We start from the raw sequence: 13,669 nt of genomic DNA, 5'->3' as shown, positions 1-13,669 counted from the left end.
AGCCCAAACCTGGAGCCTTCTCTTTCCAATCTGAGGTACAGGAAAGGGGATCCCACAGATCAGGAGTGGGAGTAGAGGAAGAAATTTCATCTTTATTATTTGCTTTGTCTTTTCCTACTTTCTCTTGCCCTGGTTGCTATGCAGTTCTGTATTAGTAGAGGCAGCAGTGACATTGGTGCTGGGGGAGAGAGGAATTCTTTAATAGGCAATGGATACAAGAGGGACTGGTCCCAAGAGCACAGAGGGAATTCTTTTTTATTAATTGTTTGTTTGCTAGATATCAAACTCAGGGCATTCCTTGCAAATGTTAAGCACACACTCTACCACTGGGCTATGTATCCCCAGTCCGGGCCTGGCTGTCACTTTTTGATGATCTTATCCTCTTTAAATTTTTTTTTCCTTGTGGTGCTGGGCATTGAACCCATGGTAGTTTTACCACTGAATCGCATCCCCAGTCCTTTCATTTTTTACTTTGAGACAGAGGCTTACTAAGTTGCTGAGGCTGGTTTCAACTCGTGATCCTCCTGCCTCAGTGCTTGTTTTTGCTTACAGCGGGGTCTTCCACAAAGGCAGTATTACTTATGAGTTTATGTAATATTGTCCATTCAGGCCTCCAGGGCAAGACTGTCTTTAGATTTAGGAAGCAGAGTTATAGATTCTGATCTGAAGCAACCTGTAAATGTGGGGCAATGTAAGAACATATTTTTGGCTCAGGTTGGGTAAATTTTGCTTTGGAGTAGCTTTGCATTAAAATTTATGCTGTGGAATAGAGGTGAGTAAAGTCTCTTCTTGCTAGGTTCAGGTAGATGGGCTGTGTAATGAACTAGAATTTAGATTTCTTTTTTTCCAGGTGTTGTGGAAATTATTAATAATTAATGTAAGTAGTAAAGATCAGTGGAAGTTAGAAAGATTTGTATTGGCTACAGGGTGAAAGTGAATTAGATAGCTTTTACCTCATATTAATAGTTCTAAGTGTAACAGCTGAACTACAGGTAGGCTCCCCTCTCTTTGTTGCTGATGTGTGTGCAAGAAGGCCTGGGAAGGGGTTTGGGGCAGTAAGATTTCCTGGAGTGCCTAATCTTGGGAAACATTTAAAGGAAGAGGTGTGGGGCTTCTCAAGGACCAAAGTTTGAAACTGCAGCTGGCTTGTGGCTGCCTGTCTTTAGGAAACCCCAGAGTCTTTCTGTAGCTGCACACCTCCTTTGTGTTTTCCCCTTAGGGGCAGACGGGAGGGTTTCCTGGGCAGAAGCAGCTAGTTGCTTCCTGAGTTGCTTTCTGTGTGCTGGGTGTGGAGCACAATAGTGGGTGCTTGAGATTTCTTTGGCCTTCATGTGTGGGTGAGCCGCGTGAATGATGGAGCTGTTAAGAGTTGCTGGTCTGAGCAGCAAAGGTGCTTACCTGCTGCCTTCTGTATCCATTGCCTACTGAATGGGCCCACAGAGTTCTTAGTATTTCCTTAGAAAGTTCCTGGCCTGGAAATTGCACATACACTTAAGGCTGGTGCTTCCAGGAAGGTGGAAAGAGTGACAACCATTCCTTTTAGTTTGTGCATTAGTTGTGGTATGACTCCTTCTCATTTCTGGTCTTGACACTTTTGAGGAGTCATCCTTTTAGCCTGGGTTTTTACCAGGGATCCTAATCAAGCCAAGACACATGTCTGGACAGGTTCCCTAGAGCACAGACCAAAGAAATGGTGACATGGAATGGAGAAGTGGATTTAAACATGAATTCCATTGGAGAGCTCAGGAAGAGCATTCTAAGTTCTTGGGCCTTCTACTAGAGTTTTCTATTTGATTTTTTGTTGTTGTTGTTTAAGGGTCTTTGTTTGCAAGCAACAGAAATGAACTTTGGCTAATACATGAAAAAAGAGGATATGGGATGGCATACAGACTGGAAAGAAAAGTTGATGAGCCAGTCTTCAGAAAGGACTAGAGCCAAAACAGCCTGGGGATCTTGGGTGCAGGAACATCTTTGGGGATGAATAAGCATCACCAATGTTCAGAAGTCAAAGTCCAGTGAGAGAGGCCCAGCTAAGAACTTGAGCTGGGAGGGGCCCCTTGCCTGTTGGCCAAATACTGTGGAGGGAGTGGGTTCCCCTGAGCCACAGAAGGTTTGTATTTCTCATAAAAGGGCACAGCTACTGGGCAGGTAGGAGCAGGAGAGGCCTCTGTCCTCCCTGCATCCAGGAACAGCTACAGGACTAGGATCCTGCAGAGGCTGCACCTAATGCTATTACAGATTGCATGTAGTCTAGTAACTCTTACTCAAGCTTTCGGATGTTTTTATTGAACATTCTTTATCAGTAATTGTCATTTGTGTTAAGAATGTGTTTTTTTGTGGGGAGGTGGCATCCTGTTGCAAAGGTTTTTTTCCGAGTATTTTTCTCAAGCTGGCCTGTGCACAGAGGAGCAGGGGAAGATGTGCCAAATGCCCATTTGGCAGAGAGCAGCTGAAGGTGATATCTGTTACCCAGGTGTGCTTTTCTGTGCCACATGTAAAAAATGCCCTCTTGGGAGTGGCCTTTTAGAAATAGCTAAAAGAGAAGAACAGGGCTGGGGCTGGGGCTAAGAGGTAGAGTACTTGCCTAGCATGCATGAGGCACTGGGTTCAATCCTCAGCACCACATAATAATAAAATAAAGATATTGTGCCTACCTATAACTAAAAAATGAATATATATAAAAAAGAGAAGAACAGAGTTTATAAGCAGAATTTAGAGGGGAAGTTCTTTGGCTTCTTGGGTTATACTAATTAATGCTCAGAGATGTTCGAGAGATTACTGTGTGTGTGTGTGTGTGTGTGTGTGTGTATTGGGACCCGAGTCTCCAGACCTTTTATATGGGCATCTTGAGACCATTCCCCAGCCACATAACTGCTACCTACCCTTGGTAGCCCTGGTGTGCAGAGCCATGTACTCTTTGTTAATTGGCTTTTCTCCCTTCTGCCCAGGTTTCTGCAGATGGTTTCCATTGTCAGTGGTTTCCAGCGTCTGCCAGGCTGATCCATGGTCACTTTCCGGGATGGCAGCAAGGTGACTTCAGCTGAGGATGACCCTGACTGAAAGGCTGCGTGAGAAGATATCTCAGGCCTTCTACAACCATGGGCTGCTCTGTGCATCCTACCCCATCCCTATTATCCTTTTCACAGGACTCTGCATCTTAGCCTGCTGGTATGTTTCTGGGCTGCCCTGGATTTAGTGGGCCAGTGTCTTGGGACAGTAGTTTTCTGGACCTTAACTGCTATGCAGCCCTTGAACTCTGGGATTTTTATGCAGTGGGCACAACACTTCTTTTGTTTTTTTTTTTTTGTTTGCAGTACTGGGGATTGAATATTGAATCCAGGGCCTTGTGCTTGCCCAACAAGAACTTTACCACTGAGCTACATCCCCAGCGCCTTTTTATGCAGTGGGTACTTGAGCTTATTATAGCTGCTGAGTGGAGAGCTCTAGTCCTGGGGTGTCTAGCCAATAAAATAAAAAAGTTCAGGTTGGCCCTGACTTGGTGATTTGCCAGATTTGTTCATGTCACTCTATCTCAAAATAATGTTCAGCTGGGCACAGTGGCACATGATTATAATCCCAGCTACTCAGGAGACAAGGCAGAAGGATCACAAATTGAAGGCCAGTCTCAGAAACTTAGCAAAACCCTGTCTCAAAATAAAGAGGGCCAGAATGTAGCTCAGTGGTAGAGTGCCTCTGGGTTCAATCCCCAGGACCATCCCCCCCAAAAAAGAAAAAAAAGTTTAGATATTTATAAGAAACTCTGAAATAATTTAAAAGCATGATCCTCTAATTTTCCTTCTTAACAGTTGCAGTTTCCTTTTAGTACCTGGTTAAAAACAGGAGCCTTCAAGTATAAGGCCAAATCCATTTGAGCAGTTCCTTGGATACCCTCTTGCTGGCTAACTCCAGAGACTTCCTTCTCTGCTCTTTAGTCATTTTCTTTTTCTTCTTTCTTTGGTATTGGGGATTGAACCCACGGGTGCTTAACCACTGAGCCATATCCCCAGACCTTTTTATATTTTATTTAGAGGCAGGGCCTTGCTAAGTTGCTGAGGTTGTCTTTGAACTTGCAATCCTTCTGCTTCAGCCTCTGGAGTTGCTGGGATTACAGGCATGCACCACCATGACTGGCTTCCTTCTGACCTCTTGCTGATGTGTGGGGCCTGCTGTGTTGCCAAGGACTGTAATGAGAGCTGTAGGTGCCATTGGTACCAGCCTGTCTTTCTCAGGGCCTCCTAGAAGCCTGAAGACTGGCTAGTAGGGTTGTAAAAGAAGGGGCTTGATGTAAGAAGATCCCTAATGACCCTTTCTTCTAGAATATTGACGGCCTTGTAAAGAGCCCACCTTATTGTTGTTTCTTCTGGAAAGAACCCTGGTTTCCAGATCATTGTGTATCTAGCTTGTAGGTGTTGTCAGTGCTGTGCTGGAAGGAGACTCGGGACAAAGCCTCCAGTTCAGTCTTGTTGTAAATGATCCCAGTTCTCCTCTCATTAGCAGGAAAACGGGAAGCATCATTCGTGGAGCATGCACTACTGGGTGACAGGTCAGTGCTTCAAGTATATAATAAAGATCTTACCTGGCCTCAGGGTAAACTTATGAAATGGTTCACTTATACTTCCATTTAACAGAGGGGGTTGGTAGTGTAGAGATTTGTCTTGTCCACACAGCTGATAATTGAAGGCCAGTCTCAGAAACTTAGTGAGTTGGGAAACTTGGGTTCAAATCCAGGCACCCATGGTACTCATCTCCCTGCCTCTCCTCACTGGCTCAGTGTATTTGTATTGGAGTTTAAACTTTGCTAAATTGTGTTGTACAGAATAAAATACTTGTTGTGACATACTGTAAGTGATGAATTAGGAGTACTCTGGCAACCCCATTTTTATTTTTTTTTCCTGAGTTAATTGACACCTCTCTCAAACTTTCAAAGTCATATTTTCTAGGGCTGGCCTATGGCTAAGGTGGTTTCCAAACCTGAGCTAGCATCAGAGTCACTTGGAGGACACATTAAACACAGATTGCTCAGCCTTACTCCAGAGTTTCTGATTTCATTAGGTCTGGGATGGGCCCCAAAATTTGCTTCTGACAAGTTCCCACACCAGGAAATACTATGACTCATCTTTCTTGAAAAACTTCTCTGACCTTCTGCCACATTACTCAGCTAAAGCATTTCCTTTTCTCTTTTTTTGCGGTGTTGGGGATTGAACCCTGAGCTTTGCATATGTTAGGCAAATGCTGTATTACTTGGCTAAATCCCCAGTCCAAGTGTTTCCTCTTTTATTCTAATTTCTGAAGCAGTTTGTAGCAATACTCATGGTTGTTGTCACTCATATTGCCTTCTGTTGAAGGAGGTTAAGTTGAAGAGGTAGTTGTTATTCTTTTTTCCAAAGACAGCCCTAACTACAGGAAAAGGGAAGGATGTTTCTTCTTTGCCATTTGTCTTCTGGATACCTAGTGTAGTGACTGGGACCAGGTAGCTTCCTGGCAATGATGTAGCATGTGTGTTGCAGCTGTTGGGTGCTATTGGGTCTTGTCTTTGAATGAGTAATTTGATATCATATGAATATCTCAAAATAGACTGTCCTTGGATATACAGCATGAGGGCCTCTGCTATGCAAACTCCATGAGATTGCCAAGGTCTCAAGTATGGGGGACACTTCCCCCACTTGGGTTGAATTAGAATGGGATAGGGGCCTGGGTGCACCATGGCACATGTCTGTAATCCCAGCAACTGGGGAGGCTGAGGCAGGAGGATCACAAGTTTCAAACTAGTCTCAGAATTTAGTGAGATCCTCAGCAACTTAGTGAGACCCTGCCTCAAAGTAAAAAGTGAAAAGGGGCTGGGGATATAGCTCAATGATAAAGCACCCCTGGTACCCCTGCTTACCCCTGAAAAAAAAAAAAAAAAAGAATGGGATGAAAGGTTGGGGAGTAGGCAGATGCAGTAATGACACTGTTTAACTACCAGTACAATGCAACTGCACCTGAGTTGGACAGATGCCCACCTTCTACTTAGCAGCTGGCTGAACCCCCATCCTGAGAGAGAGGGTGAGGCTCAGGCTTGAGCTCATGGGAAGGAAGATCAGCCTTTATTGACCACCAGCTCTGTGGGTCATCAGGCACCGTCACACGTGGCAGGTACTTCATTTAGTCTTCCATATCCTTGGAGATGAGTGTTTTCCCCTAGTTCTCTAAAAGATGAGATTTGCTTCCTAGAGCTAGGAAGTAGTAAGTGCCATAGCTTGCAGATCCTTGTGGCTGATCCAAATGCATCCTGTCTCCACTTCACCCGGGGAAGTGAACTTTGAGGGGTACTGGTGCTGGTACCTTTCATTGTAAGGAGTTTGCCCCTTGAACAAAAGGCCCGAGAAAAGGGTCCCAGCTGTAGTTGGCAGAAACAGGGCAGGAGGGCTCTGCCTAGGCAGAAAACAGAGTTTTTTGTTTTTTTTTAATATGTATATTTTTTAGTTTTTAATTTTATTCATTTATCTAAATGCCATGCTGAGAATTTGATCCAGTGCTTCACACGTATGAGGCAAGTGCTCTACCACTGAGCCACAACCCATCCCAGAACAGAGGACTTTTAAGTAGAGTGGCTTCTTCAACAGAAGCTGAAGAGAAAGCACAAAGAAGGTTTTACCTAAAGGTGGCCAGATTCGGTGCAGAGACATAGTCTTTCCCTTCAAAACCCACCATGTTAGTCTGGAAATATAGCTCAGTGAAACACTTGCCTGACATATCAAGCCTTGGGTTCAGTCCCCAATGCAAAAGAACAAAACCAAAAACAACCCCTCCCATCTCAGCCCAGGGTCATTGGTTGGATAGTGTGCACAGCAGATGCTACCTAGCCTCAGTACAGAGTGCGAAGTTGAGAACATTTGAGCCAAGCCCTGCAGGAAGAATAAGCAGCATCTTCTCGCCTTTTTACTGATGATAGCAGATGATAAATTATTATATCAGAATCCACTGGTTTTGTGACTTTCTGGTCAGGAGACCAGAGATGCTGTACCCAGCATACAAGTCTCTCTGTCACCTTCTGCCCTGGGAAACCTTTCTGCCCAGAGTGGCTCTGTCTTTTTCCAGAGTCTCAGGTGCCCAGAGGAAACAGTGTGGGTGATAGACAGTGTTTAGTAGTTCGGTTAGATATTCAAGTTCCATTTAGTTGCTTTTTAGTCCTCGTGGGTTGAAAGATTTGTTCGGCTTGAATCCAAAGGACCACTGCACCTAATATCTCTCTTTGGATCCAGCAGCACCTGAGCTCTAATATTACTTTTGCTCACCCCTATTCACCACCCCTGGGTCACCCCAGAAATGAACAGAGCAGGGCTAGAGGGGATGATGACTAGTGACAGCTTAGGAATATGCCCTCCCTCAAGCAGAAGACTCCTGGGAGTGAGGGGGCAGGTGTACACAGGAGTGACACCCCTCTCAAATAGCACCGAGGGTGTGGCTTTCCCCTCTGAGCTTTTGTGGCTGTAGGGTTCAGTAACTGAGAGCTGAGGACAGTTCTTCAGATGACCTCAGTGCTGAGCCTTGTGCATGAGCTGCTGTTAGCTGCTCTTCCTGCTTGGTCCCTGGGTGCAGCACCTGCTACTTTCCTCTGGGAAAATCTGATGAAACTGGTAGCAAATGGGCATTGTGGCAAGAACTGTCTGTTTACATTTCCTAGAGGTTAGGGCCACTGGGACCCAAGGGGAGGCCCAGCAAGGCTGAGGGTGCTGTTGCTCTGGACCTGTTGTGGTGAGTGGGAGGTGTACCATAGTGTGAAAGAAGAGGGTGCCAGACTAGCTGGCCCTCCCCTGCCTAGCCCTGTGCAGGTCAGAGAAGGATACTCATGGTGAGACATGGTGGGTTTCAGCTTGGAGAGGAGCTTGGAATCATAGCAAGGGCATGCGAAGCCTCCTGAAGGCTGGAACCTTGCAGGTGCTTGAGAACAGACTTGGCCTCTCTCCCACTCCTTTTTCTTTGCAGGAGAACGGTACTGTCAGTTGTGGCAGACATCTCAGTTGTGGTGGCCTCTGCTTCTTAACTCTTTCCCCTCTCTGTCCGCCTCTCCTTCACGATTATTATGGTCTCTTTGGATCACATGCGGGGCTGTTCCGGAAGCTTACATACAGGGTGAAACTGCACTCACAGGGAGGTGGTTGGGAAATGAGATGGCAGGGAGGGTGCCTCATGCCTCACCCAGCGAGCTACTGCCGTGAGCAGCCGGGTGTGCTGCTGGGGATGCAGTGGCTGTGGACATCTCAGTGCTCCCCACCTGAGTGGGAAGTTACTGTCTAGCCAGGGCTCTGCAAACTAGAAAGGGACAGGTAGTAAGTATTTTAGGCTCTGCAGATCACCTATTATAGTCTCTGTACCTATTCTTTGGTTTTTGTTTTTGATTTATATAACCCTTTGAAAATGTGAAAACTATTATCAGCTCACAGACTACACAAAAACAGGCCATGGCTTGGGGGTGTAGCTCAGTGGTTGAGTTCATACTTAGTATGCACAAGGCCCTGGGTTCAATCCTCAGCATGAAAAATAAACAAACAACAGCCGTGGGCTGGGGTTGTGGCTCAGTGGCAGAGTGCTTGCCTTGCACATGTGAGAGAGGCACTGGGTTCAGTCTTCAGCACCACATAAAGATATTATGTCCATGTGTAACTAAAAGAATGTTAAAAACAACAAATAGCATCCATGGCTAGATTTGGGCTGTTGTCTGCCAGCTCCTGACCTAGCAGCATCAGCCATTGGTTGAGGGCTGCTTCTAGCTAGTGTTAATTCCTAGCACTTGTGACCAGTCACAGTAAGGCAGCACAACACTCTCAGGTGAAGAGGTGTAAGTCCTGGTATTTGGAAGTTGAGCTAGCATGCCCAGAATTAAGATCAGAGGGGATGAGCCAGGTATGGTGACATACTCCTCCTTGGGAGGCTGAAGTAGGAGGATTGAGACCAGCCTCAGGAATTTAGTGAGGCCCTAATCAACTTAGTGAGAACCCGTCTCAAAATAAAAAGGGCTGGGGATGTAGCTCAATGGTTAAGTACTCCTGGTTTCAATCCCCAAGAATAAATAAATAAATAAATAAAATAAAGATCAGAGGGGATGAGGGTAGGGCACCAGCAGCTTCTGAGAATGTCTTGGGTACCCCTGTGGGGATAGGCCATATAGGAATGACAATAAAAAGGCGTGTGGCCAATGAGGGACGAAGGGTACCAGTCATAAGAGAGCAGGAGAGGAGGGCCCTGGTACTAGTGGACTCTGTAAGCCACACATAGGAATTTGGACTTCAGTTCCAGATCTGATTAGGAGATAAGGAGGTGATTTCAGGACTGGAATCAGTGATTCAAGCTAGGCCAGTGAATGATTCTAGGTGACAGTTGATGGTTGCTTCCTTTAAGAGGAAGCCATGGAGGTGGTGAGACATGGTTGATTCCAGATGTGTCTTGAAGGTGAAGCCCTTAGGATTTTCTGAGGACCAGATGTGGGATGTAGGAGAAAGGAGTTAAGATCAAAGTGCTTGGCTGAGCAGCTGGACACATGGACCTGAGACAGGAAAGGCAGGGGAGGTTTTAGAAAACTGCTTTGTTTCCTCTGCCCTGTAAGATCAGGGTGCACCGAGATATAATCTGGTTTTAGAAACAAGTTTTGCAGAAGCAACATGGGGGTTGGTGGTAGAAACTCCTGGGTAGCTTCTTCCTCAAAAAAAATGTCTTTGGTCTTTTATTCCTGATCTAGGCACGATAAGTGTTTCTGACATCTGAAAACTGCTTAACACTTTGCTACCAGGCTTTCCTTTTGGTTTGGAATGTGTGATCACTGTGGATAGATTTTTCTCTTGCCTTTTATCTTTCTGTGGAATCTTTTTCTTGATATTTTTATTATAGCTATATTAAAAGGAATATATGTTTCTTAAAATTTTCAAATAAGCAACACAGTACAGGGCAGCATAGCATGATGTTAAGAAGACAGACGTGGGCCAGATTGCCTGTGTTCGCACACTGGTCTTGTCATTTTCTAGATGTAGCTTCTGCAGGACTCGTTGGGTTGCACTGCAGCTTGAATGAGTAAATACATGGAAGGCACCATCGGTGACTGGCACATAGTAGGTGCTCCATAAGAGAAGCCATCATCATTGTGCCAGACAGGAACAGCAGGTCCACTGTGAGCCATAGAAGCCACATGGGGCACAGGCACTTTGACAGCTCCTGGGAGTTGGGGAGCCCAGCCCAGTCTTTGGGGAACAGGGAAAGCCTTCCTGGAGAGAGAAATGTACAGCCCGGGCCTTGAAATGTGTTGCCATCAAGGAAGAGTGGGCAGGAATGTTCCTGTAGGTTCACAGCCTCAGAAGCAAGAGGGGACAAACCACGAGGAGTTATGTGGGATCTAGGGCAAGGCTGGAGAAGAATTGAGTTGTTTTAAGCTTTTCAAAACCTGTGCGGGGCTGGGGATGTGGCTCAAGCGGTAGCGCGCTCGTCTGGCATGCGTGCGGCCCGGGTTCGATCCTCAGCACCACATACCAACAAAGATGTTGTGTCCGCCGAAAACTAAAAAATAAATATTAAAAAATTAAAAAACAAACAAACAAACAAAAAAACCTGTGGACTTCCAAAGGGGGATGAAGGGAAGGGAGGGGGATTGGAATAGGAAAGACAGCAGAATGAACAGGAGATAACTTTCCTGTGTTCTTGTATGAATACACGACCAGTGTCCCTCCACATCGTGTACAACCACAAGAATGGGAAGTTATACTCCATGTACATATAATGTGTCAAAACACACTCTACTGTTGTGTATAACTAAAAAGAACATATTAAAAAAAACCTGGATTTCTAAGAGACTTTGTTCTAGGAAGTGGACACTGAAGTGTGCTACCTTACGGTCTCCTTCTGCTGGAGTGTGCAGACTCCTGGAATCCATGGATGCTTTTAATCATTCAAGAAACAGGCCATGTTTAGCGTAGTTTGAAGCTGACTGCTTGAGTTGAAAACCTGACTAAGTTGATTGACTCAGCTGCGTGACCTTCAACCAGTGACTTAATCATTCTGTGCCTCATTTGTAGAATGGGTATTATAATAGCACTCACCTCCTAGGGAGAAGTATTCTTTGTTTTTCTTTTTAAATATATGTATATATTTTTTTAGTTGCTGATGGGCCTTTATTTTATTTATATATGGTGTTGAGAATCTAACCCAGTGACTCACCCGCTCTACCACTGAACCACAACCCCAGCCCCTGGAGAAGTATTCTTATAGCTAATATATGAAAGTGCTTACACTAGTTCCTGGAGCATACAAGTGACATATAAGAGTTTTCCCTTATTATTATTCAACCTCTCTCTGGGCTTCTACTTGCATAGCCTAAAAATAAGAGCAGATTCCAAAATAACATATGCATGTTCTAAAAGGAGAACAAAATCTGACCACATCCTATGTTTTGCTATGCAAACTTGGTAATCACAACTTAAACTAATTTTTTTTTTTTTGAGAGAGAGAGAGAAAATTTTAATATTTATTTTTTAATTATCGGCGGACACAACATCTTTGTCTGTATGTGGTGCTGAGGATCGAACCCGGGCCGCATGCATGCCAGGCGAGCGCGCTACCGCTTGAGCCACATCCCCAGCCCTTAAACTAATTTTTATCACATTCTATCATAATTGTTTAAAAGAATCTTCCTTCCTAATCAGAGCATCTTGGAGACAGATTGTAGTGTTATTTTTTTGTATTCCCAGTGCCCAGCATGTAGTACATACTTAATGTTTTTTAAATGTAGGTGGGTAAAGATGAGAAGATTTCACAGATGAGGCCAAGTGGCCAGTGAGCTTATGAACAATTCTTTTTTTTTTTTTTAATTTTTTAAATATCTTTATTTTTATTTATTTATATGTGGTGCTGAAGATCGAACCCAGGGCTTCACAATGGTAGGCGAGCGCTGTACCTCTGAACCACACCCCAGCCCTGAACAATTCTTAGCATTGTTTCTTCTCCGCAAAATATACATTTAAGCCACAGTGAGACTGAAGGTGCAGCTCAGTGGTGGAGTGCTTGCCTCACACGCACCAAGTTCCAGGTTCTCTGCCCAGCACTGAAAAGAAAGCCCCAGAGATGTGACTGTCTCCTCCAACACATGGGTAAAATTAACTGGACTGACAGTATTAAGTGATGGCAAGGATTTGGAGCAACCACAACCCCTATTACACTGTGATGCTGGAAACATAAGTTTGTACAATTGCTTTGGAAAACTTTGGTAGTGTCTTAACCTAACCACATACACTGCAGGTCTTGGAAACCATTCTTGGGGTAGACCCAGCACAAATCAGAACTTATGGCCTCCAAAAGCCATATTTAATAAGCATGATCATAATAGCTTTGCCCTTAATGGCTCAAACTGGAAACAACAAAATGTTTCTTGACAGTGGAGTAGAAAATGCACTGTAATATATTCAGTCAGTGGAAGAGTGTGTGTGTGTGTATGAGAAAATTATCTATGGTGTGTATCAGTGTGGAGGAATCATTGAGTGAAAGCAACTAATCATAAAAGAATATATAAGTAGAATGGATTATTTCACTTACGTGACATTCAAAAATAGGCAAAACTGGGGCTGAGGCAGTAGCTCAGCGGTAAAGCATGTGCTTGGCATATAACATTTGTGCACTGAGCTATATACAAGTTATTTGTGAATTTTAAAAAGTTGTTTTTTTTTTTTTTAAGTGAGACCTAAAACAAAATAGCACATCTATTTGTCAAGGCAAGACCAGTTTGTTTGTTTGTTTTGTTTTTGTGTGTGTTTTTTGGTACCAGAGATTAAACCCAGGGGTGCTTTGCCACCAAGCCATATCCCCAGCCCTTTTTTTTTTTATGTTTTATTTAGAGACAGGGTCTTGCTGAATCACTTGGGGCCTTGCTAAGTTGCTGAGGCTGGCTTTGAACTCCTGATCCTCTTGCCTCAGCCTCCCGAGCCACTGAGATTATAGACGTGTGCCACCCTGAGCCTGGCTGCAGGGCCAGTTTTTAATTTGCACAAGATGTGTCCACTTGGTCTGATGTCACCCACAACCTTGTCACGTCTGTCCCTTTAAGGGGAGCAGTTGCTCAGCTATCTGAATCAGAATCCATCTGAATTTTTATAGCACCCCTACCCATTATTAAGTGTTATTTGATGGATTTGTTCGTTTGTTTTTAGTCTCTGAGAACATTCAACCAGTCTATCAACTGGACTTCCTTGTAGGCTTTATGTGTCAGGAATGTTGGGACCACCCCAGCCTTAGTGACTTCTGGCCGTTCTAGTGTTTTGTGCCCTTGTGTGGCCCTCCTGGCAGAGAGAGCCTAGCCCAGGCTGCTGTGTCCCGTGTCACCAAGGTCTTGCTGACTCTGCCCGCCCTGCATCCTCATTCCTCTCTCCTCTTCTTTTGTCGCAGCTACCCACTGCTGAAGCTCCCCCTGCCGGGAACAGGACCTGTTGAGTTCTCCACTCCTGTGAAGGATTACTCGCCCCCGCCCGCGGACTCTGACCGCAAACAAGGAGAGCCCTGCGAGCAGCCCGAGTGGGTAGGTGCTGGCCCGTCCTCTCTGGGGAGACCGTGGGCCGGCCGCTGATTGGCCAGGGTGGGCTCCACAAGCCAGAGCCGGTGTGGTCAGCCTGGGACTCGTGCGTTCACCGTACCTGAGCAGATTCATGAAGGCACC

General features: G+C 45.1%; 1 protein-coding gene across 3 annotated transcripts in view; it reads left to right on the top strand.

Moving 5' to 3' along the window:
- The window catches only part of Scap (SREBF chaperone), a 53,560-nt gene that overhangs the window by 16,496 nt on the left and 23,395 nt on the right, over window positions 1-13,669 (top strand). For all 3 annotated transcript variants that reach the window (XM_046436497.1, XM_046436499.2, XM_046436498.2), the window contains exons 2-3: window positions 2,949-3,168; window positions 13,402-13,531. In XM_046436497.1, coding sequence (XP_046292453.1) covers window positions 3,047-3,168; window positions 13,402-13,531 — 252 coding nt within the window. In that variant the 5' untranslated portion in view covers window positions 2,949-3,046. The remainder of the gene's footprint in view (window positions 1-2,948; window positions 3,169-13,401; window positions 13,532-13,669) is intronic.

Source organism: Marmota monax, unplaced genomic scaffold (genome assembly GCF_021218885.2).
Source record: "Marmota monax isolate L192 unplaced genomic scaffold, Marmota_monax_Labrador192_F-V1.1 WCK01_AAM20220418_F8-fsc00021, whole genome shotgun sequence".
NCBI lineage: Eukaryota > Metazoa > Chordata > Mammalia > Rodentia > Sciuridae > Marmota > Marmota monax.
This window is presented reverse-complemented; position numbering and strand designations above follow the sequence as displayed.